The sequence below is a fragment of the Pseudoliparis swirei genome, chromosome 9, assembly GCF_029220125.1.
Source record: "Pseudoliparis swirei isolate HS2019 ecotype Mariana Trench chromosome 9, NWPU_hadal_v1, whole genome shotgun sequence".
NCBI lineage: Eukaryota > Metazoa > Chordata > Actinopteri > Perciformes > Liparidae > Pseudoliparis > Pseudoliparis swirei.
Genome location: NC_079396.1, coordinates 21640925 through 21667571, shown reverse-complemented (window position 1 = coordinate 21667571; position 26647 = coordinate 21640925). Strand labels below are relative to the sequence as shown.

The 26647-nt window shown below is 42.2% G+C and overlaps 1 protein-coding gene across 3 annotated transcripts; it reads left to right on the top strand.

The window, feature by feature from the left end:
* The first annotated feature begins 1931 nt into the window (after positions 1-1931).
* frmd4bb (FERM domain containing 4Bb) lies at positions 1932-26647 on the top strand. 3 transcript variants are annotated; one of them, XM_056423812.1, is made up of 24 exons: positions 1932-2128; positions 10408-10473; positions 11050-11144; positions 11245-11337; positions 11868-11952; positions 12287-12343; positions 12454-12476; positions 13439-13522; positions 13651-13716; positions 14809-14866; positions 14951-15037; positions 16805-16881; positions 17073-17211; positions 17310-17451; positions 17644-17777; positions 17973-18089; positions 18812-19040; positions 19650-19703; positions 19818-19965; positions 20181-20348; positions 20533-21305; positions 22864-23002; positions 23385-23504; positions 25765-26647. In XM_056423812.1, exons 2-23 carry the CDS (start codon positions 10408-10410, stop codon positions 23500-23502), a joined length of 2952 nt encoding a protein of 983 aa, XP_056279787.1. In that variant the 5' UTR covers positions 1932-2128; the 3' UTR covers positions 23503-23504; positions 25765-26647. The 3 variants fall into 3 exon arrangements, with proteins under 3 accessions (XP_056279787.1, XP_056279789.1, XP_056279788.1); XM_056423814.1 differs by lacking the exon at positions 20181-20348; XM_056423813.1 differs by lacking the exon at positions 23385-23504.

The window sequence follows — 26647 nt, the reverse complement described above, 5'->3', positions numbered from 1 at the left end:
GGAATCCCACTCTTTTGTTTCTGAGAAGATTTTCCTGTAAGGAGGCGACTCACTGGACAGATGGTTTTGGGGGATCATAATGAGATACTTATTCATGTCTGATGTCAGAAATCCACAAGCAAAGGGGGCTGGGGGGTGGGGAAGCCTCTCTGCTGAGAGGCTGACAGCATTTACTGTAGACTGTGAGGACATACTGTAGTAGAAATACAGTTCCTCAATCTATTTGAATTGAAAAATGCTCTTTGTCAGTGTGTCCATGATAAACTATCTCAATATGTATTTGTGTAACACCATATAATTACATTTTGAGGACTCATGTAAGGCCGCTGTAGTCACTTCTTTGGAAAATGACAAGCGGAGTAAACAGTAAAGACAGTAATGAATATTTCAGTGACACCGTCACTTCTGAGCTGAAATGAATATGGCATGTGAAACGCACACCAATATTCTGATTGGACAGTATTGTGGGTCGTGAATTGAGTCAAAGATGTTAACTGGCGGTGTAAATAAACTTAGCATGATGATTCTTGCCAGCAAAACTGATATTTACATATGCTCTGCCACATGGTGCAGACGGAGATGTTTTAAAAAACAGATTTAATCAGTTCATACTTTTGCACAACATCTAAACTTTCTCCTGCAATGCTTAGGTTAAAGTTGTGAAGTTTGTATTAATGTGGCGGTGGTTTCCGTCCATTTGATATACTGAAAATAAACTTCAGAGACATGAAAAGAGTAAATCGGTCACTGAATGTCAGTATAATAGTAATTTCTTGCAGCTGGTGTTGATGTTCATACATATTATGATAAATGATTATGGTTACCGTTTCCGGTGCTTTGTCGTTGTCTAACATGCTAAATTCATCTTCCTGAGCAGCTCACGTTTCTTTTATCACTTGTATCCTGTTTTAGAGCCGCGGGTCAAAGGAAGAAGGGGGAAAGAAATCCCTTGTGCTAATCCAGTGCATCATGCAGACTAGAATATACAGAAAACAACCTGTTCGCTGGATTGTCAGGAATACCCTTTAGTCATATTTACTAAAAGATTAAACGTATTGGCATAAAAAAAAAGGAAAACTAGCAGAGGGATACAATGAATCTATTTCTTTCTGGAGGTATCCACAGTTATTTAACACGTCAGGCGAGGAGAGCTCACATGAAGCTACCTCAACCAAAACAATAACTAATAATTCCCGTCAGGTACTTGAACATATATGAAACATAAACCTATAAAAGCAACAATTTACATGCAATTTCCCATAGTAATGTAGTTACACCCCATTGTTCCTGCCTGGTTACCGTTATTCAGTAACTTGCAGTATTTGCAGGTCTCTATTTCCACAGTCTTTACCCTTTTCTCTTCTTTCCTATACTTAAAGTACATGTACCCAATAATTTGCAGTCTGTAATCTAAAAACCTAATGTGTTGTTTTGGTTTACTGTCGTTGAACCATCAAATGTTTGGTTTTGATATCATTTTATTGGCTTCATGGTGACATTAATAATTTGCTACGAGTATTGCTGTCATGACAATAACTAATGAGTATCCAAATACACAATAGCCCAATGCTATATGATACAATAAGGGCTCAGTAAATCAAATGTAGACGTATACTCCATATACACGTTGTCATAATCTTTGCAGATAACAGAATCCACTTAGTGTGATAAGATCGGAGTAAACAGGGGACCCATATTTAGCTTTTATGGATTGTCATATGACAAATTAAAAACCAAGAGATAGATAGATGGGGCACACACCGCATTGGAGACATCACGCTTCATTATTATGAGGATTCAGAGTGATTCAGACCGGCCGGCAGCTGCTGGAGGAGGAGGAGAGGCAGAGGGAGGGAGGGAGGGGATGCGGGGCTCGTTCACATAATAGCCGGCGGGTGAAGGCGTGGTGAGTGTGGCTCAATACGAGGCAAGTGTGTGTCTGTGTGTGTTTGTGTATGAATGTGTGCGTGTGCGCTACAGTATACTCCACCGGAGGATGAACACGGACAGCGGCTGCACGGCGACTCCCCTCCCCGGCAAAAGCAGCCGAACACAGGGGTGATCAATATGCAGGGGAAGCCATACCTTTATCAATACCGGAGCGGGATATAATATAAGCAGCGCGAAGGTAAGGCGATATATCTATCTATCTATGACGTGATGGAGCCGATTCAAAAGCCGCCTCGCGGGGCGGTGAGGAGACAAAGTAGACCCGAGTCATGGGCGCGTGGGATCCGGGGAGAGAGACTAGAGAGCATCAATGGAAATTACACCAGCATGGGCTTGGCTCTCCGCAGCGACTTGGCGTGTTTCCTCAGTATAAAACAAGGAGGAGAGAGGTTTTATTTGACACATCAGTGTTAGTCACGGGGCTCAGGTGGAATCCACCCATGCATACAGTACAGTATAGCCCACAGTAGCACACTCATTGTTCTCTCTGCACAGTGGGAACTGGCCCTGAGGTGGGCTCGTCTCGTTATAGGATGGTGTGGAGACAATATTGCGTGATTGTAGTGGATATGAGATGGTAGGATAGAGATAAATAAGTTAATTATTAGAAAAAAAGTAAGCTATTTGACTGGTCTGATTGGATCTACTATGGAGCTGCAGGCTGGATGATACATTTATTTAGGGTGTGGGACTTTTGTGAATAAAGAAAGAAGGTGTCCGATGCATTGCCTCATTTTAATGTTTTGGTGTTGTGCATATCATTTTCAAGTGTGTGTGATGTGTTGCTATGGTGACAACTCATGGGGATCAAGGCCAAGCATTTTTGTAGTCATGCATGTCTTACAAGGACGTTATAGTTGTGCAGGTATAGGCCAAAGTCGCCTCCTTGCTACCTCGTGATTTTTCTTTTCACTTTATTGTTTCGGATATCTATTTTTACTTTGGTATAAAACAACCAAAACAATGGTGAGCACTCCTGCGAAGATTGACACCGACCGGCTGAGTTATCTCAGAGTTGAAGGAAGGGACACAAGTGTGTGTGTGTGTGTGTGTGTGTGTGTGTGGGTATTTGACATTGTAAACAGGAAAACAGGAGTAGTTGTTGAGATGGTGGTACGACACATGCAGTGTGAAACTTTGTTACGCTTCCTATTTGTTGGAGAGGATGTCCTGTGCCATGTATCACACCCGTCAACACTCTGGGGGCCGATCCCTGACTCTTATAAAGGGTCACTCAAGTTATGCTTCTTAGGTCAACACCTCCATTACATATTTAACAGAATCAAAAACTTGGCGCACGATGGAATATATTTTCTCATGAACATCCTCACTAGTTTGAGAGGCTACACAGAGGCAGGTGTTTGAAGCGGCCATGAAATATCTCAGCACTCAGTTGGCAACTGTTCATTTAAGAAAATCAAAAGCCTCCCAAGACTTTCTGAGAAATGTGCCAAAGACAGGGGGTGGGGATCTATTTTTGGGACAGGCGAGGAATCTTCATCTACACTTTGAACAGAGAGAGTGAATCTGATAGATCTGCCGTGTATGAGAAGGTGACAGGCGAGCAGCATCACTCAAGTGGAACGGCTTGGAATGGGACTTGGGGTTAGAACTCAATCTTTCCAGAAAATCGAGACTGAATAATCCGGCTTCAACATATAACACTGCCCCCTAGACATACTGCATGGCTTCAGTTAAGTTACAGTATAGAACTTGATTTAATCCCCGTCAATATTCCTATAATAATGATTCCCACTGGGCTGTGGACACACTGGTTCTTCGTTTCATGACATTTGTTCATGTTCCATCATATTCTTCATTGGTCCCTCACCACTGCAGGAAGTCACTGCAGGTTTCTGTAATGAAACTCTGCAGTATCAGGAGGGCCGGTGGGAATAGCTGTAAAAACCCAGAGATCGAGGGCAACGAGTGGCAAAGCTCTCGTGATTGCTTTCAGACGTTCCTGTTTGTCTGCTGTGAGCTTTTAAAGGATATTTTCATTCTGCACTGAAGATGCTGGTGTTTGACACTTTGGGGGTCTCGAAAATTGATGTAACCTGAGTTCACCCTGATCAATACAAGGGGATTCTCTTTTTGCACCTCTGCATCAATCTGCTGATATGGACTGAGCCAAACAAGTGTCTTGGGTCCAGGAATTCATTTATAATCATGGAATTCTATACCTCAAGATAACATATACCAACAGACACATCATGTATGATGACACATGACATATATGTTTATAAAATGAGAACATCACGAAGGCTTAGTGCTGGTTGATTACTCAAAATAACTTATCAATCTTTAAATGGAATCGTATTGGGATTAAATCATAATTCATTAAACTCAATTGCTTTGTCTGTTTCGATCAATGCATGGAAACATAGTCGGTGTGTATCTGAAGATATTTATTTATTTTTCTCTATTATTTTGCACTAAAGTTCTTAATAAAATGAGTCAGTGTATGTAATTCACACAAGAATATACAAAAATAGACTTATTTCGTCTATACTATTCAGTTATTAGGTTAATTACCAGACACATTTGCTTCATCGTGATGTATATTGTTATCGATATATTTAATGACATCTCAGGATCGAAGATTTTGTCCATAATGTCCAGCCCTTCTAAGGCTAACTTGGATATTTGTACTTATTCAGCTTTTTTACTGCTAGCATTACAACCCCACAGAGACTGAGAGAAGCCCGTTTGACCACCGCTCTCACTCTGGTTGCTCATGAAATATCATCGTCTGATGTTGCTTCTTGCAGAACAGCCATGAGAAAATACATGGCAATGTCCGACTGCTTTTAAAGACGTCCTTTTGAACTTGTACTGCATGATGACATCATACGCATGAATCACCCCTCAGCGATGCGGCTCGCCCTTTTTACCACTGAGGTGTTGCGATGTAAAAATAAAAATAATATTCCTTCCTGAGTAATAAGAATTATTATAATATCCTGAGCCTCATTGTGTCCATGCATTTCCCCCCGGATATCACAAAACAGCCAGGCTGGTCCTCCTTGAGAGAGGATGCTACACAGATATCTTTTGACCACTGACCACATGAATCATGATGAGATATCAGATGAGGCTTCAGATAATCTGTATCCTTCAGCCCGCCGTAGCCAGGGCCTCTTATTCTGTACTCGCTGTTCTCAGCAGTTCTTTTGGCTTTCCTGTGTTGTATTTATAATATTTTTTTCCACTGCCAATACGCCTACTAATTCAGCGTTCTGTTATATTTCTTGAGGAGAGCAACGATTTTCTTCCCATAATGCATGGCCAAAAAAACCAGAATGACGATATCACTTATTTTCCAATAAAACAAGTATTGTTTGCATCCAAGGAGGGAAACTCTGTGGTATTTACCAGGCTGGTCAGTTGCATCAGCTACAGCTACTACATTTTAGAGGAACTGTAAGATATAATTTACTTTTACCACCAGTGTGTTGGATTTCACATGAACGCACACGTTTTATTTTGATTTCCTCTTCGGCTTCTTATCTCGATCTTAATGGTACAATCCGGTCACAACAGTTAATAATAATAATACTTTGAATTTATTTAGCGCTTTTCTAGACACTCAAAGACACTTTACATAAGGTAAAGACAAACAGAACAAAACTAAAGAGAAGTCACTCTGGTGCCAGGACAACAGCCCACACACACACACACACACACACACACACACTTACTGTAAATATTAGTGTCATCTTGAATCTTGAATCTTGAATCTTGAGACACGGAGCAAACTAGACGAACAAACAGAACATTTCGGTCATTAAAAAAATTAATAAATCCAAAATTAAACTGGGGAAGCTATGAAGAGTGAGTCATGTAGTGGAAGGTATAGGGTCCAGAGGTTAGCAGTGAAGGCGAGTTTGAAGAGATGGATTTTGAGGGCTTGCTTGAATGATGATAGGGTGGGAGCCTGACTGACCTGGATGTGGAGGAGGGGGGGGGGGGGTTGCAGCAGCTGAGAAGGCCCTGTCACCCCGGGTCAGGCGTTTGGTCCTGATGCTCTTCTTGCACCCACCGGCGGACCTGAGACAACGGGTTGGGGCGTGGAGGGGGAGGAGGTTCTGAAAGGTTGAGAGGGGCCAGGTTGGGAGGGGCTTTGTAGGTGGTGAGAAATATTTTAAAGTCTATCCTGAATTTGACCGGGAGCCGGTGAAGGTTACGTAGGACCAGGGGTGAGTTACTCTAGTGTTGTACAGGTGTTCTCCGAAAAAAAAAATAAATAATCGAGATTGACGTAGTTTCGAAACTATAAGCATTTCTGGCGTTGCCTGACGGCAGCGGGTGTCTTCCAAAGAGCTCGTGAGCATAAAGAGGAGACGCTGACGTGCCTTCATCAATAATGCATGAAAACAGGAAACTGAGATAAGACGGGCTGCAGTCTGGACATGACATTTAACCAGTGTGACGTATTAAACACTGACAGCCAGGTTACTCAGGAGACAGATACATTATCCTGTTAGTTAATTGAACAACTTTTTAACCCTGATATGCTATCTTAAAAAATATATAATTGGGCTGTTTTAATTTGTTTTGTTTGCTTAATGTCAGAGGGCCTCATATACTAGGTGATGTCTTATAGTAATGAACATGGTTATTATTTTTCTTTCCTTGAGAAGGAGGTCACATCTGCACTTTCTCCAAGTCTCCACTGTAGCCCGCCATAACAAGCTGTCTATATGCCAACCGCCGGCTCCAGACTGGAAGCCCATGCACCCCGCACCCTGCAGCGTCTCTGGAGAGACAAACACAAAGACTGACAGTTCTTTCATCTCTTTTTTTCTTTCTTTCTACATGAGGGTTCAGCGCTTGTCTTAACCCCACAGGGTCCACGGCTGGCCTTTTATTCAGGTTGAATGGGTCGGGTTTGGTTGACTTAGCAGCGCTCACTGCTGTGCTGCATGGGATGAGTAGAAATACATCACGAGATGACGAACGAAGATTTAGAGTTGCAACATTTAGTCGATTTCCTTAACTACTTCATCAACAGAAAATTAATCCACAAATATTTAGGTCACTTTTAATGCAAAAATACAGAATATCGTTCAGTGTGAGGAGTGTCTGCTTTTCTTTTTCTCATGTGACAGTTGGACTGACAAAACCATCTGTTTGAAGAAGTCATGAACATTCTTTACTGTATTTTGAATGCGAAAAATAATAACAAGTTGCGGCCCCAGTGGCTCATGTGCATTGGTGATTATTGTGTATCCAGCGGTTTTAAATGCCACCCTGTGCTGCTGACATGTGCGTGTTGTGACTGCTGGGTTAAGTCAGGGTCTCTGGGCTGCTCAGTCAGATATAAATAGCAGTTCTTCTAATGATTATCGCTCCCCGGATGATTAATAGCGTCGATTCCTAAAACTCACGGCTCGTCTTCCCACTCACTTCATCCATATTGCATAAGCACAAGTCAACCCGGCTGCACTTGAATCTCGTCTGCTGAGCTAATAACTGCTTTTGAAAATTCCTCCCTCAGCCCGGCGCATGCTTGTTTCAGAGGCCATTTTCTCCACATGATCAACTTCTCCACGTAGAATAATAATAATCCCTGCACCATCTAGTGGCCAATATCTCTACTGTCCATGCCAGCTAGAGTCGCGTCACGCTCCGAAGACAAATTGTGTGACTCCAGCGTGATGGCGTCGTAACCAAATCAAAGCTCAAATCAATGTGGTAATGTGATCGCACAAGCAGCCACACTCCAAATTAATGGCATTGAATTGAATGTGACTTTTAATCTAGATCCTAAAAGGGATTTTACGACTGTGCGGTGCGAAAAAGAAAGACAAACTACTCGGAGGCTGTAATTGACAGAGTGCCCGTTAAAACATTACAGACGGTGTAATTCAAAGAAGTGACCGTGTGTGTGTGTGTGCAGGGGCGGCCCTAGCACATTTGGCGCCCTAGGCGAGCTTCACTTGTGGCGCCCCCCCCCCCCCAAAACAATGTCTAACGATTTTGCACGAAAACGGAATTTCAACTTTCAAACGCTATTTTGCCCTGCAAGACTGAATTTCTTTCAAATAAACAGAACAACGATCGCAACAATGAACACACATTAAATAAAGAACAAAATCCCTGAGAAAATGTCACGTCTGTGCTGAACTACGGGCTACGCCCCCCTGATCAACGGTGCACATTCACTCCCTCGTCGTGCCCAAAATAATGTGACCGCCTACGGCTGCCTGTAATCCAGCTAGATCTATAGCTCAGCATGATGAGTGTTTGACTGGACACCCGGAGATACGTGATTGATTCCAGGACAAGACAGCTATTTTCATCACTTTTTTTTTTTACATTGAATTTACATGACGTGGTCTACACTTCACGTAGGGACACATGATGCATGAATATGTTCACAGACTCAAAGCGCCACCTTACTGGCTCAACTGGACGTTGTCGAATCTGCCCCAAACTTCTCGTGCTCATTACAAGTCACGGCCCGAGTCAAGTCCGACCGGCGTGCCTGCGTCCTCGGTCCCCCGACCGGCGCAGATGAGCGAGGACCCGTTCGACGCTGCTTGCAGCTTTAATGTTTTTTTTGTTTTCTGTTCTGTTAATGGCTGGCATTGCCGTCAAAATATTGGTTGGAGATATAGATGGGGGTGCAAAAAAAAACTGGCCAGCAAAAAAAATTCAGAGAAGCGGGGCGGTTTGTTCAGTCGTTTATTCGTGCAGTAGTAGTACATGAGAAGTAGACTTTAGTACCTCTCGTATCAAATCACTCAGTCTAAATGTACATAAAAAGGAAGCTAGAGAAACATGATATCCAGATTCGAGTCTATTCAGCCACAGAACACCACACAAGTGGAATAAGCATCTAAAACGTCTCGGTAAATTCAGCAGACCTATGTCGCCTAATCGTGTTTCCTGTCCGGCCCTTTATTGTCCGGGTATTAAGAAGCAGTAAACCCTAAAGTGTGGCCAGGATTCTGAGCCAGCCCTCCGTCAGCTGTTGGCTTCTCACGGACTGACGTATAAGCCGTCGCCGCACACATGCTGCGTCAAAGGCCGGGCTGCTCAGTCAATACACCTGGAGGGAACGCGTCGCTCTCGGTTGATCCCGATCGTCCGCCGCCCGGTCAGAGCTGGCAATTTTCCTGGATTTGGATTCCTAGAGGAGAGTCTTGTTTCGGGGATGAGGTCTGGTCAGGGATGCATCCACACCTGCACTCTCCCCGGAGAGGTCTACCAGGTACGGCAGCTGCAAGTGTGAGAAGTTGCGATCGGCCTCATTGTGTCAGGGGAGAAGGCGGCGAAGTCTTTTTTCTGAGAAGGCTTTCTTTTGTGAAAGTGGTCAACCTCATTCTGTTATTTCTTTCAACAGCAGTTTGATTTATCGGGCGCACGCTGCTCTTTGTGTCACTTAGAAGCTGATTCTGTGATGATAGTCGTTGTTTAAAGGGCATTGTGGTCCGAGATGATTTTTTTGTCCCAACGAACAAGACTTTTGTTTCTTACCTTGTGGGTACGAGTCCCACAGAAGTCGATTTAATGGCTGCAGAATTTAGCCAGAAGTTTACTGCTATCAGCAGTGGCACAGTGGTTGGAACTTGATCCATTAATGTTTTATGCAATGGGTTCAACGTTTGTGATTATAAAAATATTAGATATGGTCAGAAATATTTAGATTTTTTTACTTCGTAAAAGTAGGAAAACAAAAGTGTAAAAACTCCATAACCAGTACCAGTATTACAAAAACAATGTAAAGTATGAAATGTAAATGTGTTTTTTTTTGCTGGTGATTGTGAAACTAATTTGAATTACTCGATATATTTTTTGGCCGTTTCATCCGTAGAAATTGTTTGTTTGTGTATTTTATTCAGTCAATCAAATCAAAAACAATACAATATTATTCTATATAATATACAAAAGAGAAAGACTGAAAAGGTATAGGTAGAAGCAAAAAATGCTTCTAAATTCCTATCCTAAATTTAAATCAAATATAATATACAAATTCATTATATTGTAAATGGATCATAAGTCTTAATATTTTTATGCAAACCGACTAGCCGCCAAACAAATGTAGTGGAGTTAAACTTCCCTCTGAAATGTGGTAGTCGTATAAAGTCGTCATAGAAGAGCAAATTAACATTCCACCTCGAGATATTTATTACCTTGAAGGTTGGAAAGACGGAGAGACTCCAACAGTAAAAGTTCAATGTGAAAGGTTAAAAATGGTGCAAATCCTTCCTCCGGTTGCTATGGCAACAAATCCTCGAGACAATGGTTTTATTGTCATGAACAACGTCAACGTGTTTTTCTTTTCTGTGTTTACCACCAAGGCCTTTACTCAGTCCTTATAATCAGGCCTTATGTATGCTGTAAAAACATGACCAATACACCAGTCCTGATGTCATTATGCCTCGTTGTGATGAATAGCTGGCCGTCTGTGTCACAAGCTTTGCACTTCCTCTTTTTATTTCCCTGCAGATGACTGAGGGCCGGCTGTGCCAAGTGCAGCTGCTGGATGACAGGAAGCTGGAGCTGCTGGTTCAGGTACGACCGACTAACTAAAAGCGACTAAGATCAACGTTTTATAATAACGATCGATCTAATGGCTGTGTGTAACGTGGACGTTTTTTGGGGGGGGGGGGGGGGGTAATAATAAACGCACACAAAAAATGCTCTGACTCTCAAATGAGCGTCCTTCAGTCCAGTGTTTAGTTTTTATGGGGCTGCAACTGTGTCGCTCTGGTTTACTGCTCCAAAAGTCAAAGTTACACTTCCTGCTGAGCACCAAACTAAAAACAGAGCCAAACACAGTGGAGCGTTTGGCAGCTTATGAGTCAGACATTACCCTCATGTCACACATCTGGTTCTGTAATGTAATGACACACTGTACGTGGCACGCTTTCAGTGGTAAAACATCTGGAAAAAAAGGTGAATAGGACGTCCTTTCCTGCGTCCTTGAACACAACACTATACCCTCACTCACTTCTGCTACTGTTGCCTCTCTAAGGAGGGAAGGCAAACAGTTTCCTCAAGGATCAGTGACACACTTATCAGTTATTTAACAATGGCTGTTTACATAATGTATCTAATCTAATGTTACGTCGAAACCTTCTCCCACAGCCGAAGCTGCTGTCCTACGAACTCCTCGACTTGGTTTCCTCCCACTTCAACCTCAAAGAGAAGGAATTCTTTGGACTGGCTTTTTTCGATGACCAGTATGTCAATTGTTGTTGTATACAACGTGTACAGATGTCCGGACACGAGTGTGTGCAAAGGGCAGCTTTCTGACGCTTCCAGTCTGTTTTGTTTTTGCAGTGGTCAGCGTAAGTGGTTGCAGATGGACCGCAGAGTTCTTGAACATGACTTTTTGAAGAAGTCCGGGCCTGTTGCCCTCAACTTCCTGGTCAGGTAATAACAACACATTGTTTTTCCTCATGCAAATCTTCATGATATCCAGAAGGGAGCACTACTTTGTTGACATGGATCACAGCTGTTAGCTGTGAACAAAATATCCCAGGTGGTTCCTATCCTGACTATGTATATATATATATATATATATATATATATGTGTATGTATATATATATATATGTGTATATATATGTGTATGTATATATATATATATGTGTATATATATGTGTATATCTATATATGTATATATATTTAAAAATATATATATATAATATATATAATATATAAAATATATATATACATATAATATATATATAATATATTATATATATATATTATATATATAACATATATATATATTATATACATATATATATATATATTATATAAATAAAAAAAGCAATCACTAGGCAGAGAAAAGTGCAGATTGAGTATTTCCTATAAGGAGCAGGAATGACACAGTGACAAGAACTTTCTGTTTAACTGGTGTGTGTGTGTGTGTGTGTGTGTGCGCATTTATCCCTCATAGGTCATATGTAGAAAACATTACACAGCTTAAGGACATCATAACGGTCGAGTTATTCTTCCTGAATGCCAAGTCTGCCGTCTACAATGTAAGTGTTTTACTCTTCTTGTTCTCGGAGCGGTGAACAATGATGTGGCGAGTTGTTTTTCTCTGAGCAGCTCCCTGGTGAGTCACTGTCTCTGGACCCCTTGCAGCTCAGCAGACAATGGCCGCGGGGCACACTTTTCCCACCGCGCAGGTTGGAATGTAAAGTAGATAGCCTGAGAAAAAAGAAGAACAAGAAATATAAGCATTAGGGTTCATCCTGAGAACAAGCAGAGGTTATTTGAGGGCGACACAGAGGAGATTCTATCCAGAAAGCTGGACCACATTTTCTGGGTCGTGCTCATTTATTTCTCATATTGGTCTTTTATGTCTTTTAGGGGTTTATAGAAGTGGAAAGTGACAACGTCTTCAAATTAGCTGCAAATGCTCTGCAGGTTAGTGCCTTCAATAGACTCATATACAAAACATTAATTATTATTAATGATCTAAAATCCCTAAAAAAAGCACGTCATCTGATACAATGTATTAATTTTTTTATAAACAGGAGGCGAAGGGAGACTACACAAGGTAAGTGCATATTATCAGCCGGGTAAAGAAGTATTTAACATAAGCATTTTAGCGAAGGCATTCAATAGGTCAGAACAAAAAAATCAATCGCAGCGTTTTGTGAGGTTTACCACGGACTGCTGTGCAGCTCGCAACGAGCAACTAATGAGTCTCATAGTGCTGATAGAAGCCACGTGTTGCAGAGCGGGCACACCTGAGAGACAACTGTTATCTGCCTTATGATGTGATACATGCGGTGACCACAGGGAATACTGCCGGCCTTTGTACAGGTCGCCACCTGGCTCCGACCAGCTGATGAAGTAAGGTGGTTTCGGGAACACTGACATCTTTGTTCACATGAGTAAATTATTTATGATGATCGCTGGCGGGGGCCGTGACTACCAGTGAGGACGCTGAGGTCGTTTTCTGGGATTTTAAGGGGATTCGAGACAATTTAGGAGTTTACGGTCTGCGATTTCATTTGAGTGCTGGTAGGCCACATATCATTAAGGATTCTAACCATCTTTTTATTCCAGTAATAAGGAGAAAACCGTATGCACAACATATCATTGTGGTTAGAGTGATATTCAGATCATTTATTGATATAAAAGTTGTAATAGCAAAGTGTAAACTTGTATTAAACCGTACAACTCGTATGCAGAATGAGCCTTTCAGAGATGCAGCTAATATTTATTACTTTATTTGCTTCTGGGCATTTATTTTTTGCACTTTAAATAGTTCAAAGTTACTCCTGCTGTCAGCACACTTTCCTTTTGAAATGTTGTCCAATAAAAGCATAAAGTAACAGAACATTTTAGGTATGAAAGTAATACAAAATTGTACTTACAGATGGTATTTACTTACCAGTGATACTTAACCAAAAAAAAGAAGAAATATCCAAAAAGTGCAGTTAAGAAGATTGACTAGATTGTCCACTCAACTTCCCAAACTATTATTATAACTGTTAGTTATTTCTGTTTCAGTGATGAAAACACCAGAGCTGACTTGAAGAAACTCCCGACCCTTCCCACCAAAGTCCTCAAGGAACACCCATCACTTGCATACTGGTACGCCTGCAGGACAATGCCTCAGAAATAAAAAAAATAAGCAACACAACGCTAAAATACACCCACACAGAACGGTCAGCTTCTGGCTGTGCGTCAGTTTAAAGCGTCTTCTTTGTTGGACGTTACAGTGAGGATCGAGTGATTGAACATTATAAACAACGGAAAGGGGTCTCCCGAGGACAGGCCATCGTGCAGTGAGTATTGAAGAAAATGGCTCAACACTTGTAATTAGACGAATGAATGCGACTAAATTGAAGTACATTAATCTTCCTCTCACCTCTATTAGCCCTCCCTTCTCTCCGTCTCTCTCCGGTACTCCTTTTCTCATCATCAGATAGAAATCAATAGCTCCTCCTCAGTTGCAGTCCGGTGAATCACACTGATTCGCTGGGCGAGGGGTCAAATGTCTACCTTTTTACATTTCCCACATAAACCACATGCAAAAACACAAGAAACTAGAACGGGCACTCGGTAGAGCGCATACCTTCGCATATCACAAGATTGGGCATTGAATTATGAACATTTTGGCATTATTTGCATGCCAATTGGATATAAATTGACCGCGCTATGGTAAAAAGAAGATGTTGACCTTTTCATGACCTTGACCTTTGACCCGATCGATCCCAAAATCTAACCAAATGGTCCCCGGATAATAACCAATCATCCCACAAAATGTCATGCGATTCGGTTTAATACTTTTTTACTTATGCGAATAACACGCATACAAATAAATAAATAAATAAATACACAGCGATCAAAACATTACCTTCCGCATTTTCAATGCAAAGGTAACTAGAATGGGCACTCGGTAGAGCGCATACCTTCGCATTTCACAAGATTGGGCATTGAATAATGAACATTTTGGCATTAGTTGCATGCCAATTGGACAAAAATGTATCATGCTATGGTCAAAAAAAGATTTTGACCTTTCCATGACCTTGACCTTTGACCCGATTGATCCCAAAATCTAATCAAATGGTCCCCGGATAATAACCAATCATCCCACCAAATGTCATGCGATTCAAGAAGATTTTGACCTGTTCATGACCTTTGACCTTGACCTTTGACCCGATCGATCCCAAAATCTAATCAACTGGTCCCCGGATAATAACCAATCATCCCACCAAATTTCATGCGATTCGGTTAAATACTTTTTGAGTTCTGCGAATAACACGCATACAAATAAATAAATAAATAAATACACGGCGATCAAAACATTACCTTCCGCATTTTCAATGCGAAGGTAATAAAGCAGCTGGTTTTAATACACATTTTGTTTGTTCTAGGTATTTGACATTAGTGGAATCTTTGCCCACGTATGGCGTGCATTACTACGAAGTCAAGGTAGGTCTTCTGCTGAGATGAATGTGAACCGGCAGCTGTTGCCTGAAACCGAGTCCACCATCCAGCTGTGCTCTTGCCTCACAGGATAAACAAGGGATCCCGTGGTGGCTTGGAATCAGCTATAAGGGCATCGGCCAGTACGACCTGCAGGATAAATTAAAACCTCGAAAGGTAAACATTTCCTGCTGCTCGGCCTCTAAAATGGCTGCCGCTGCCGTTCCTCTGCTTCTCTAATCCCGGCGTGGACATGATGGCACAGGGGTGAAGGATCGCTGCTGCTGCACGTAGCGCGATGATTCACCAGCTTCGCATTCACGCGTCATCTCTTCCGCTCCGACACAGGCTGGGCTTTCAGCTGCTGCGGCAGACGAGGCCAGACTTGTCAAATTCTTAAATCTTCCGAATCTTGAGAGCTCATGGCGCACCGAGGCTCGTGACTTTTTGTACGTGTGAGAATCGCACGTACAAAAACGAACCTGCTCGTCTCGTTTCGTTGGTGTCGTTTTTTTCCGTGTCATTTGATGAGAAAAACACCCATCTGAGTGATGCCTCGGCTTTCAGTGCAAGAGGAAAGTTCAAAACAATTTCACATTCATGTATCGGCCTGGTAATCGCCGGCTGTGTGTTCAAAAAATTGCGCGAGCAGCAGCCGGCCATGTGCAGCCAGCGGTGTGTTGAGGGGAGAAGAGGGAGGGAGCTGGTGATGTCGAAGATAAAAAGGGGGCTGGATTTGAGGCGTTATAACGGATGTTCTGAGAATACCTGAGGAGACAAAGTCAGGAGCGGACAGGAGAAGGAACAAAGTATGTGTGTTTGTGTTGACTGCAAAGTTAAGGAGGATTTATGAATACCTAATCAGAAAAAGGGACCTGTGAGCATCCGTTGTACCGGTAAGACTGCACACAGCACTTCTTTTTTAAGTAATGAGTAGTAAAAAGTAGAATGGGCTTTTTGTTCTTTGAATAACACTTTGCATGTTCATCGAAAATATTGAACGACAATCAATATCCCAAAATGATCTATACTTTCTCCCGTATTAAAACTATGCGGATGCTTGTCTCTCTGTCCTTATGTTATCAGTGGAGCAGCCTCGCGAAACAAAATACTCTCCAGAGCAACCCCACGTCGTACAGTTCACTGTGTGAGCGCACACACACACACACACACACACACACACACACACACACACACACACACACACACACACACACACACACACACACACACACACACACACACACACACACACACTGAGTCACTGACCCAAATAGCTTGTTCATATCTGGCTGTTGTCAGCGAGCACCTGGGGGGGATACGGCGATGGACGCAATGCATCATGGGAAGTGTTGCGATGAGTCTTTGTCTAAAGTCCCCTTGTGGCTTTCTCAGCTTTCCAACACCTGCGTTTTTGCAGATTTGGCCCAGACGGTAATGACAGTGCCCGTTGCTGTCTGGCTTTTTTTCTAATGACAGGTTAACCGAAAAACACCTGCTCGACATATCTTTTTTTTCTAAAAGTGTATGTCAGTCCTTTTTTTTAAAGATTTTTTTTTAATTCACAAAAAAAAGTTGTTTCAAAATATTTGTAGTGAAATAGCATTTACATTTTGTTATGCTGAAAATATTATTTTACAAAAAGAAAATATACAAATGTATAACCTTGTAGAAAACACCACACAAGGATGATGTTTTTTGTTTTTTTAACATAAGATGAAAACAAGGAGAGAAAAAAAATTTGTATGTCAGTCTTGACGATCATGGCAGCATTACTACAGATGGGGTTTGGGGAATAAAACGTCCACCAGGTCTGAAGGCACACACGGAGACATGATTGAAGACTTTATTCGCGGCTCATCTCTCCTGCATTTCAGGTCTTGGCTTACAGAGCATAATATCCATATCTCTAATCAGATATTGCTTATTTCCACCCCCCACTAGCTTTACCAGTGGAAGCAGCTGGAAAACTTGTACTTCCGGGAGAAGAAATTTGCTGTCGAGGTTAACGATCCACACAGGTGAGCAGCAGGAGATTCTTCTTTCTTTTTGCTCGCGCTCACGGTTACTCGGCCCTCGGTTGATTCTCCGTCTTCAGCAGTTATCCAAAGAGATTGTTCATGCCGGCGTTGTTTCTATTTTAATTGTGATGAAATAAAAAAAACTCCGTCCCATCTACATGATTTTTTTTTGCGGGTGTTTCTTGCCACAGGAGAGCAGTAACCAAACGCACCTTTGGGCAGACTGGCCTCCTCATCCACACGTGGTATGCCAGCCATTCTTTAATCAAAACCATTTGGGTCATGGCGATTAGCCAGCACCAGTTCTACCTGGACAGAAAGCAAACCAAAGTAAGTGTCGGCCCCCGAACTACGAATCACTTTTTAATACTTGCCTTTAAGACCGTCCTCTGATCTTTTGATGTACGTTTTCTGTGAACTGTGTTCAGACTAAATTAGGAGCAGCAAGAAGCGTGGATGAAATTGCCATGGATCTCACGGAGCACGGAGGAGCGAAGATACACCGATTGGGAGACACAGGCCTGAAGAATAACTTCATAACGGCCAGCAATGGGAGTCTGGTGTCTACAGGTTGGTTATAGTTCTTTCAGTTCATGAAGCAAGTGTGTGTTAAGTTCATATTTTTCATTTCAGATCATATTCATGCTCCCAGATTTAATGAAGGATAAACACTGAGCTGTTTGAGAATAAAAACGTAAAAAGGCCGCTCCCAGAATGTCGTTTTGAATGTCGGCCACTATCGTAACGGCATTGTTTTAACAGGTTCTGCGGACTCTGAAATGAGCGAAGAACAGAAGAAAGAGAAACTCTCTGAACTGAGAAAAAAAGAGCAGGAGATACAAGATATTTTGGCCAAGAAAACAAAAGAACTGAAAAAGATTTGCATGAGAGAGGCGGTGAGAAAATATGTTTTCATCACATTTCTTCTGCGCTGGTACAATATTTTGGAAGCCACGTGTGTTTTCCTTCTCTCTTAACAGCCACATTCAGCCAGCTGCAACTTCTATTATTAAGACCGATGGTTACTGCTGTTCAGCTTGGTTCAGAGTGCTCAGTAATTATTGTGGGTACGTGTTGTTTTGTGTTTTCAGGAGATCACTGGCAAGCTGCCAAAAGAGTATCCCCTCTCTACTGGAGAAAGGCCGCCGCACATCAGACGGCGAGTTGGCACTGCTTTCAAGCTGGATGACCTTTTCCCCTACAACGAGGTCTATATTTAACTATTTGTCTGTATCATGTACCTTAAAGTTCATATATTTACACTTTTTGTTCAGGGTATTAACGCATACGTTTGGCGATTTTAAATGTTTTGTCTTCAAATGCCACAAAACTTATCCTACTAAAAATATATTCTGTGTTGCCAGAACCTGATACTCCTTTGTGCCGCCGAGCTCCATTGTTTTCAGAAAGCTATTAAAACATCATCCTTGATAATATACTGTTTCTAAAGGTTGAAAAAGCCCCAGCCTCATGCTGACAACTCTTTTCCAAGAAAAAACACTTCTAGGAAGACCCATCTCTTCAGGCCTCCCTCCAAAGCCACTCCCCCAAAAAATGATAATTACATGAATCAATATATAATGAACATACTCGACAGACATGGTTGTTGTGGTGCTTACAGCTGTCAAGCTATGAGGAGACTCCGGCACAGAAGAGAGAGAGAGAGAGAATTAGGATTCAGTCCCATGTCGGCCTGCAGTTTATTTAGGCCATCCACCGTACGGGTGACACAAATACTCGCCCATGCACCAATCTGCAGCTGAAAATAGTCCCCAACAAATGCACCAGTTACTCTTGATTGAGTAACATTTGCTTAAAAGTACAATACCGTCTCAGATTTATGTGATTCGTTGAATCAGATGGTAACGACTTCGTCCAGAGGAGTTCTACTCATTGTTATGACTGGGGATGTGCTGCTTGTGTTCTGCAGGATCCTTTCCTGAGGAACCTCGAGAGCAGATTTGCCCTGCAGCAGAAGATCGTGGAGGCGGCGAAGAAGCTGGCAAATGAGCCAGAACTGTGCAAAACCGTGAAGAAGAAGAGGAGGAGAAACTGTTTGGATGCCATGCAAAAACTCCAGCAGATAGAGGACGAGATGAACCAGTACAGAATCAAGAAGGGGAAGAAGCCCACACAGCGGGCCTCGGTGATCATTGCCGGTAGGATGCGTGTTAATCGGCGCTGCCGGATTATCATTTCGATATACACTACCGTTCAAAAGTTTGGGGTCACCCAGACAATTTCGTGTCTTCCATGAAAACTCACTTTTATTTATCAAATGAATTGAACATTTCATAGAACATATAGTCAAGACATTGACAAAGTTAGAAATAATGATTAATATTTGAAGTATTAATTTTGTTCTTCAAACTTCAAGCTCAAAGGAAGGCCAGTTGTATAGCTTATATCACCAGCATAACTGTTTTCAACTGTGCTAACATAATTGCACAAGGGTTTTCCAATCAGATATTAGTCTTCTAAGGCGATTATCAAACACAATGTACCATTAGAACACTGGAGTGATAGTTGATGGAAATAGACCTCTATACACCTATGGAGATATTTCATTAGAAACCAGACGTTTCCACCTAGAATAGACATTTACCACATTAACAATGTATAGAGTGTATTTTTGATTAATGTTATCTTTATTGAAAAAACAGTGCTTTTCTTTGAAAAATAAAGACATTTCTAAGTGACTCCAAACTTTTGAACGGTAGTATATATTTGAACAGTAAACACAGCATTTTTTTCCCCCTTTTCTCCAGATGAACTCGTCCGTTCAGACTGCAGCTCTCTGTCTAGTCTCCCGCTGGATGACGGTGAGCGAGACGACACGCATCCGGCTGCAATCATTTCAGTTTTTTTTATCATCATGACACATTTTTTAAAGAGCGAGTTTCGGGTGTGTTACCGCGCGTCGCCTTTGTATTCAGATGACTCGGACGGCGTCGGCCCGAGGCCACGGTCACGCTCGGTCCAGGATTCCCCTCAGCTCAGTCCGATGCGATCGCTGGGAGTCGAATATGAGGCGGAGCGACGGGGATCTGCGAGGGAAAATCACCAGGACAAGAACCACAGCAGGTGTGGAAACAGATTTGCTTTCTCGGTCTCGTGTGAGGTGTAACTTGTTCTCACAACCTTTGGTTTTGTCGGAATGAAAAACAATTGCGTAACGATTCGGCAGAGATCTGAATGTTTGCTGTGTCATGCGTGCTCATTCCTTTCCACACATCTCATCCCGTTTTTGTCCTTTTCCTTTAAAAAACAAAACAAAAATCTTCCCCACACCCTTTTAGATTAGCCTTTGACGGTCCGGATGCTTCCCACTACTGCCAACACCCGAGAGAGGTCTCCTCTACCCACAGTAGTCCCTATAAAACCCTCCCGAGACCCCCTAGAGATCCACGCAGCATGCCTGCCACCCCGGTTATGACCCGCAATGCCTACAGCAGCAGCCAGCTCAGGTGAGACCTGCTGCATTGCCAACATCCTTCCTTCTTTTCAACTCTTCACCTCCCTACATCCCTCAAAACCAATCACTTTTAACCAAAGCTGTCATCTTTTTTCTATTTGAACTAAGAAATCCAGAAATATCATCCCATAACTGAGTTTTAGGAGACCGTTTTAAAAGCCGTGTCCCTTCTCCAGGTCGGAGGCGTCTCCCCATTGCTTCAGGCATCGCAGCGGGAGTCTGGAGTCCCAGCCCCGGCTGAGAAAAGACTCGGAGAAGCCCGTCTTTGTCCTGTCGCCAGCCCACCGCAGCAACAGCACCGAGGTGTTAGAGGACTGCTCTTCGTACACCAGCCAGTCCAGTCTAGACTACTGCGGGGCGGCCCACTCCCACTACAGTACACTGGACTCCCGGACCTCAACCATGCATCGTCTCCACAGGAAGGTGGAAGTGTATGGAAACACTGGGAGCATGCCCAACTTGGTCCAGCACCATTCTGGTTGTGGTTATTCATGTGAGAACTCGGCGCACTGTGCACCCAGTGCCTACTACGTCGACGGGTACCCCTGCCCGGACATGGAGCCTTACGCTAACGGTGCCTACGTGTATGAGAACGAAGTGGAGGGCCACTACAACGTCAACCCTTCCTACCAAGTGAATGGGTATCACGGACACGACAGATTCAGGAATTACAGCAGTGGGCGGGCAGATAGTCTTTCCCAGAATCCCTACGCGACTGTGAGGCCGCCGCGGAACAGAGAGGGGCCCAGAAATGAGCTGTTGGCCAAGAACATGCAGAAGGCCCTGGTGGCGGAGCATCTGAAAGGCTGGTACCACCGAAGCAAGGTCCAGGGAGGGAGGGGCATGCTGGCTGGATATGACTTTGACAGCGGCTCCCAGCTCAGTCTGGGCTACCAGACCATGCCAGCGGCATTCAGCCACTCCAGCAGAACCACCTCCTTTTCATCAGGTGAGACGATGTCCTCGAACAGTTTGAAAGAGTCAAATGTTTTGACGTAGGAAGGAAAATGGGCAAAGGAAATGTAATGTAATAACATGACACGATAACAGTCTTCCACCATGCCTTAACCCCCCTGTTACCTTCACGTTTACTAACATATTTTACCCTCGGGGTCAATTTGACCCCAGCAATTAAAACCTCCAGAAAATTATTTGAATTAATATTGTTTCCCAAGTTTAAGTGTGAGGTACTTTCTGTTTGTTTGTTGACTACCTAAATAGCCCTTCAAATATATAAAAAAGTTGATATTTCTTATGTGTTTGACACAGTGAAAAACAGCCTGGGGTCAAATTGACCCCAAAGAACACCGACATTAAACATTGAATGGGGTCAAATTGACCCTAAGGTAACAGGAGGGTTAAAGAGCTGCTAACCCACACACAACTATTTGATTTGGGCAGGTTTCAGTGGAGAGATTTCCTCAGCTGTGCCCAAAGCTTAAAAATAATAGAAGGAGAACATTTGCTCCAGTTTACGCCTCTAATATGTTACTGTAGTGGCTGGGTGTAGTTAGGATCAGCTGTGGAGGTGTGGGGGGGAGTGGCTTAGGGAACAGGTGCGGGAATAGGCCGAACTGGCCTCAGATATGGGGGATCTGGGTAATTGTCTCTCAGCTATATAAGGTGCAGGGGAGATGGAGGGAGGAGGCCGGCAGAGCAGAGCTACAAATAAAGTATCTTGCCAAACGTCCCACTACGTGTCTTTAATCCTTGGTGCTGGGGGGTGGAAAATAACGAGACCTGTTACAATTACTATTACATCCACATACTCAAAGTCAACCGTTACAGTCACAGAGCAACATTTCCTTGATGTACTTCTTCATTTCAAGATAGACAAATCTACCTGATGATCAGAAATGTTGGTTCAGCAAGGGCATGTATTATTTATGGTTATTACCTTCGCATTGAAAATGCGGAAGGTTATGTTTTGATCGCCGTGTATTTATTTATTTATTTGTATGCGTGTTACTCGCATAACTCAAAAAGTATTAGACCGAATCGCATGAAATTTGGTGGGATGGTTGGTTATTATCCGGGGACCATTTGATCCGATTTTGGGATCGATCGGGTCAAAGGTCAAGGTCAAGGTCATGAAAAGGTCAACAACTTATTTTTACCATTGTACGGTCCATTTCTATCCAATTGGCATGCACCTAATGCCAACATGTTCATAATTCAATGCCCAATCTTGTGATATGCGAAAGTATGCGCTCTACCGAGTGCCCGTTCTAGTTATTATTGTTTGGATTAGAAGAAATTTAGAGGGGTTGGACGTAGTTTTATTGGATGTAATAGTGAAATATGAAATGCACAAACTTGTTCTCATCATTTGTTAAAATGCTATTACAAAAAATTATCTTTGCAAGTTTGTAGGTCTATATAATCCTACGATTGTGAATTTCTATGTAAAGTGGCAGGAAACGCATCGTAATAACGTATTGCCAACATGACGACTGAGCTCCACACCAACGACAGCTGAGAGGGTTTTGCCTTTGTGTTGTTTGCAGTGTCCTCGGTGGAAAGCACGGGGAACTGGCGAAACCAGCTGGCGGTCGGCCTGACGGACGACGACACACCCGACACACCTCAGTACACACACCCTGGAGCGCCGGCCTCTCCGTACAACCGCAGTCCCTCACACAGCAGGTGAGTGCTGCAGTTCACTGAATCTCCACACTGAGCTGTGGATGCAAGAGGAAGTGAGTCAATCACGGACCACTTAGGTTTAATTATCAGTCGGTTTTTAGATTAAAATGCTGATTGCTATTCAATGGGTGCAATAATTCGCCTGCTAATGTCCTCTGTCTGTGTCAGAGCCACTCCGGTTTCCTGTCACGCATGTTGCAGCCTTTGTTTCGTGAGCTGCTCTGCCTCTGGATCATAACATTGTAGCCTATTTCTTTGCAAAAAAGCGCTTTAATCTTGTGTGACCTGAAACTATTGCGCTCGTGAAAAAATAACTAACCACGTGGACCGTCTCTCTTTCCTCCTGCCTTTCTTGACTCACGATCGATGCTCATGTGTGCAGATCTCCTCCAGAAAACAAAGTTTCTGACACAATGCCTAAAAACTCTGAGTCAGTTGAGGTGGTTGGCTCTGAGGCCGCTAGTACAGACGAACCATCAGGCAACCGTCCTAGCACTTGAGGGTGAGGCCGAACACAGCGGGCTGCTTCGTGTCGTGTTGCCACTCATCTGCATTTTGACGTCCCGTCTCCATTCATGTGTCACTCCTGCGCAGCTTATTGAATCAAACGTCCATCCTTTTCATTTTGCGATCTGCTTTGTGTTGAAGATTCACTGATAGCAACCGTCTAATCGTGTGCTGAAAAGAAAGCGACGGGACTCAGTCGACAGTCGGCTCCATGCGGCTGCGCTTTGTGCTAAATGCTAACATTTACAAGCTAACGAGCTCACACTGACAACGTTAATATGCTGGTAACTAGAATGGGCACTCAGTAGAGCGCATACCTTCGCATATCACAAGATTGGGCATTGAATTATGAACATTTTGGCATTAGTTGCATGCCAATTGGACAAAAATGTATCGTGCTATGGTAAAAAAAGAGTTTGACCTTTCCATGACCTTGACCTTTGACCCGATTGATCCCAAAATCTAATCAAATGGTCCCCGGATAATAACCAATCATCCCACCAAATTTCATGCGATTCAAGAACATTTTGACCTGTTCATGACCTTTGACCTTGACCTTTGACCCGATCGATCCCAAAATCTAATCAACTGGTCCCCGGATAATAAACAATCATCCCACCAAATTTCATGCGATTCGGTTCAATACTTTTTGAGTTCTGCGAAAGATTTTGACCTGTTCATGACCTTTGACCTTTGACCCGACCGATTCCAAAATCTAATCAACTGGTCCCGGGATAATAAACAATCATCCCACCAAATTTCATGCGATTCGGTTCAATACTTTTTGAGTTCTGTGAAAGATTTTGACCTGTTCACGACCTTTGACCTTTGACCCGATCGATCCCAAAATCTCATCAACTGGTCCCCGGATAATAAACAATCATCCCACCAAATTTCATGCGATTCGGTTCAATACTTTTTGAGTTTTGCGAATAACACGCATACAAATAAATAAATAAATAAATACACGGCGATCAAAACATAACCTTCCGGCATTTTCAATGCGAAGGTAATTAACACGTGCAATGTTAGCATGCTAAGGTGAGTAAACACAAAATACAGGTGAGGCTGAGGGGATTGTCATTTACAAATAAAAGTGTTGACGCGATTGCTATGTCGACTCCACCTGAAGGATCCCAACATGAATGTCCCAATTTTATGACAAATCCTTCCAATAGTTCTATAAAAACTGAAAGTGTCAACCTCAGAGAGGAATCATCAGGGTTCACCTAAGGTGGAAGGCGTCGTCCTCCAGGGACGATATATACCTCTATATACTGATATTTAAGCTTATACACAAGTCCTAGCTGCTAGCATACACTCAAAGAAATGACTCATTGGATGAACTCAATTAAATTGTTGGCAGGTTTTCCATCCAATAATTATATGCAACTCCAACTCAAATTTAGCACATCAGTGCAATAAAATGTAATTAAGTTAGTCCAACTCATTTGTATCAAATACATCTCAAATAAAATAACGATATTCATTAAATTAAATTAATTTATGTTTGTCCAACTCAAAATATAAACTAACTAACAAAATATGCCAACTCCACACAGAAGGAAAGCCCTGACTGGGAATTGAACCCACTGGCCTATGGCTGTGAGGCGACAGTGCTAGCCACTACACCACCATACAGCCCTGAAAGTGTGTTCACCTCATGTAAACAACTTATTTTCAGCTGGCGCATGCGCAAAGGGTAGTCCTCAATGAAACACATTTATTTTGAGTTGATATGCGCACCATCTAACCTAAATAAATCTAATAAATGAAAGAATTCATACATTTTGTGTTACACCCATTAAATATAAATATCTATTTTTGTAATTGATTTATTTTAATTTATCAAACAATATTTAAATGTGTCACCTCGAAGAAGGGCTTGAATCGTTTTTGTGAGTGTAACCTAAATAAATCTAATAAATGAAAGTATTCATACATTTTGTGTTACACCCATTCAATATAAATATCCTCGTTTTGTAATTGATTTATTTAAATGCATCAAACAATATTTAAATGTGTCACCTCTAAGAAGGGCTTGAATCGTTTTTTTGAGTGTAGGCCTATCAACACATTTGAAGTTTCCATTTACTCTCTGAAGCCAGTCCTGTCGCATGCCCTTTCAGTGTATTGCATTTCCATCTCCATTCCCCAGTGTTTTTCCACAAAGTTCAATACTTTTTTTCTTCTTTTTCTCAAACAATTCAACTGCAATATATATTTGACTTGTTCTTTTGTCACTGCCTGGACAGATTTCACCTGGATAGAAGTTACATGAGCATCCACTGAAGAGGACCGAACGAAACGTCGGCACAAATGAAGCAGCAACACGAAGGGGATGAAGTTGAAACGTATGTCTGCACACAAACTTGTGTTGCCGCCGTAACCTTTTCTTGGGAGATGTTCTGTCTGTTAGTTTTTGGCGGAGTCTATGTGTACGCTGTCCTCATGTTAAAGTCACCTCTGAACACAGTGATGACACTCTTGAACGACTTTCCCATGTGCCTTGGATTGGATGAAATATACAGGCCGATGAGAATGTGTCAAGGAACTTTAAGATGTTGCTCAACCACACTGGATTCAAACCCGATTGTGTTGTAAAGATGAAGAAGAAGAAAAAGAGGCAACGTGTTTTTACCGAGGAACTATCTTCTGCCTTATACAAAACAGTAGGTTATAGAATACAAATGATTTTCACCACTTTCATCTCAGTAAAATATGATCAACAATAGTCCAAATTGAAAACTAAGCTTGAACATGTTCACAATGAGACATTACAAGAAATCGACTTTCATTAATTAGAGCAGACCATTCAGTGAATTTCAATTTCTTTCTTTCGTTCAACTTTCAATCAGAATGTACGATGTCAATATTGTTTATAGAACCATTTGTCTTTGGTGGCGTAATGTGTTTTAAAATGCATGGTGCGAATATCTTCCTCTTTTTTTTATTATTATAAGAACTTCTTTTTATACTAACAGAAGACCACTGCCGTGAAAACCATAATATTCATGTCTCGTAGTTTGTTTTCTCACATATTTGTACAGTCAGTGTGTAGTTATATGTTGTTAGGTGTTGTCATAAAATATTTTCCACTGGGAACAAGGATGTGAATAAATACATGTATGACACATA

Bases quoted from the DNA above. Each gene is read 5' to 3' on its own strand.
- frmd4bb (XM_056423812.1), top strand. From the start codon at position 10,408: ATGACTGAGGGCCGGCTGTGCCAAGTGCAGCTGCTGGATGACAGGAAG. The intron at 11,145-11,244 runs GTATGTCAATTG...TTGTTTTTGCAG, and splicing joins CTGGCTTTTTTCGATGACCA to TGGTCAGCGTAAGTGGTTGC. The intron at 20,349-20,532 runs GTGAGACCTGCT...TCCCTTCTCCAG, and splicing joins TACAGCAGCAGCCAGCTCAG to GTCGGAGGCGTCTCCCCATT.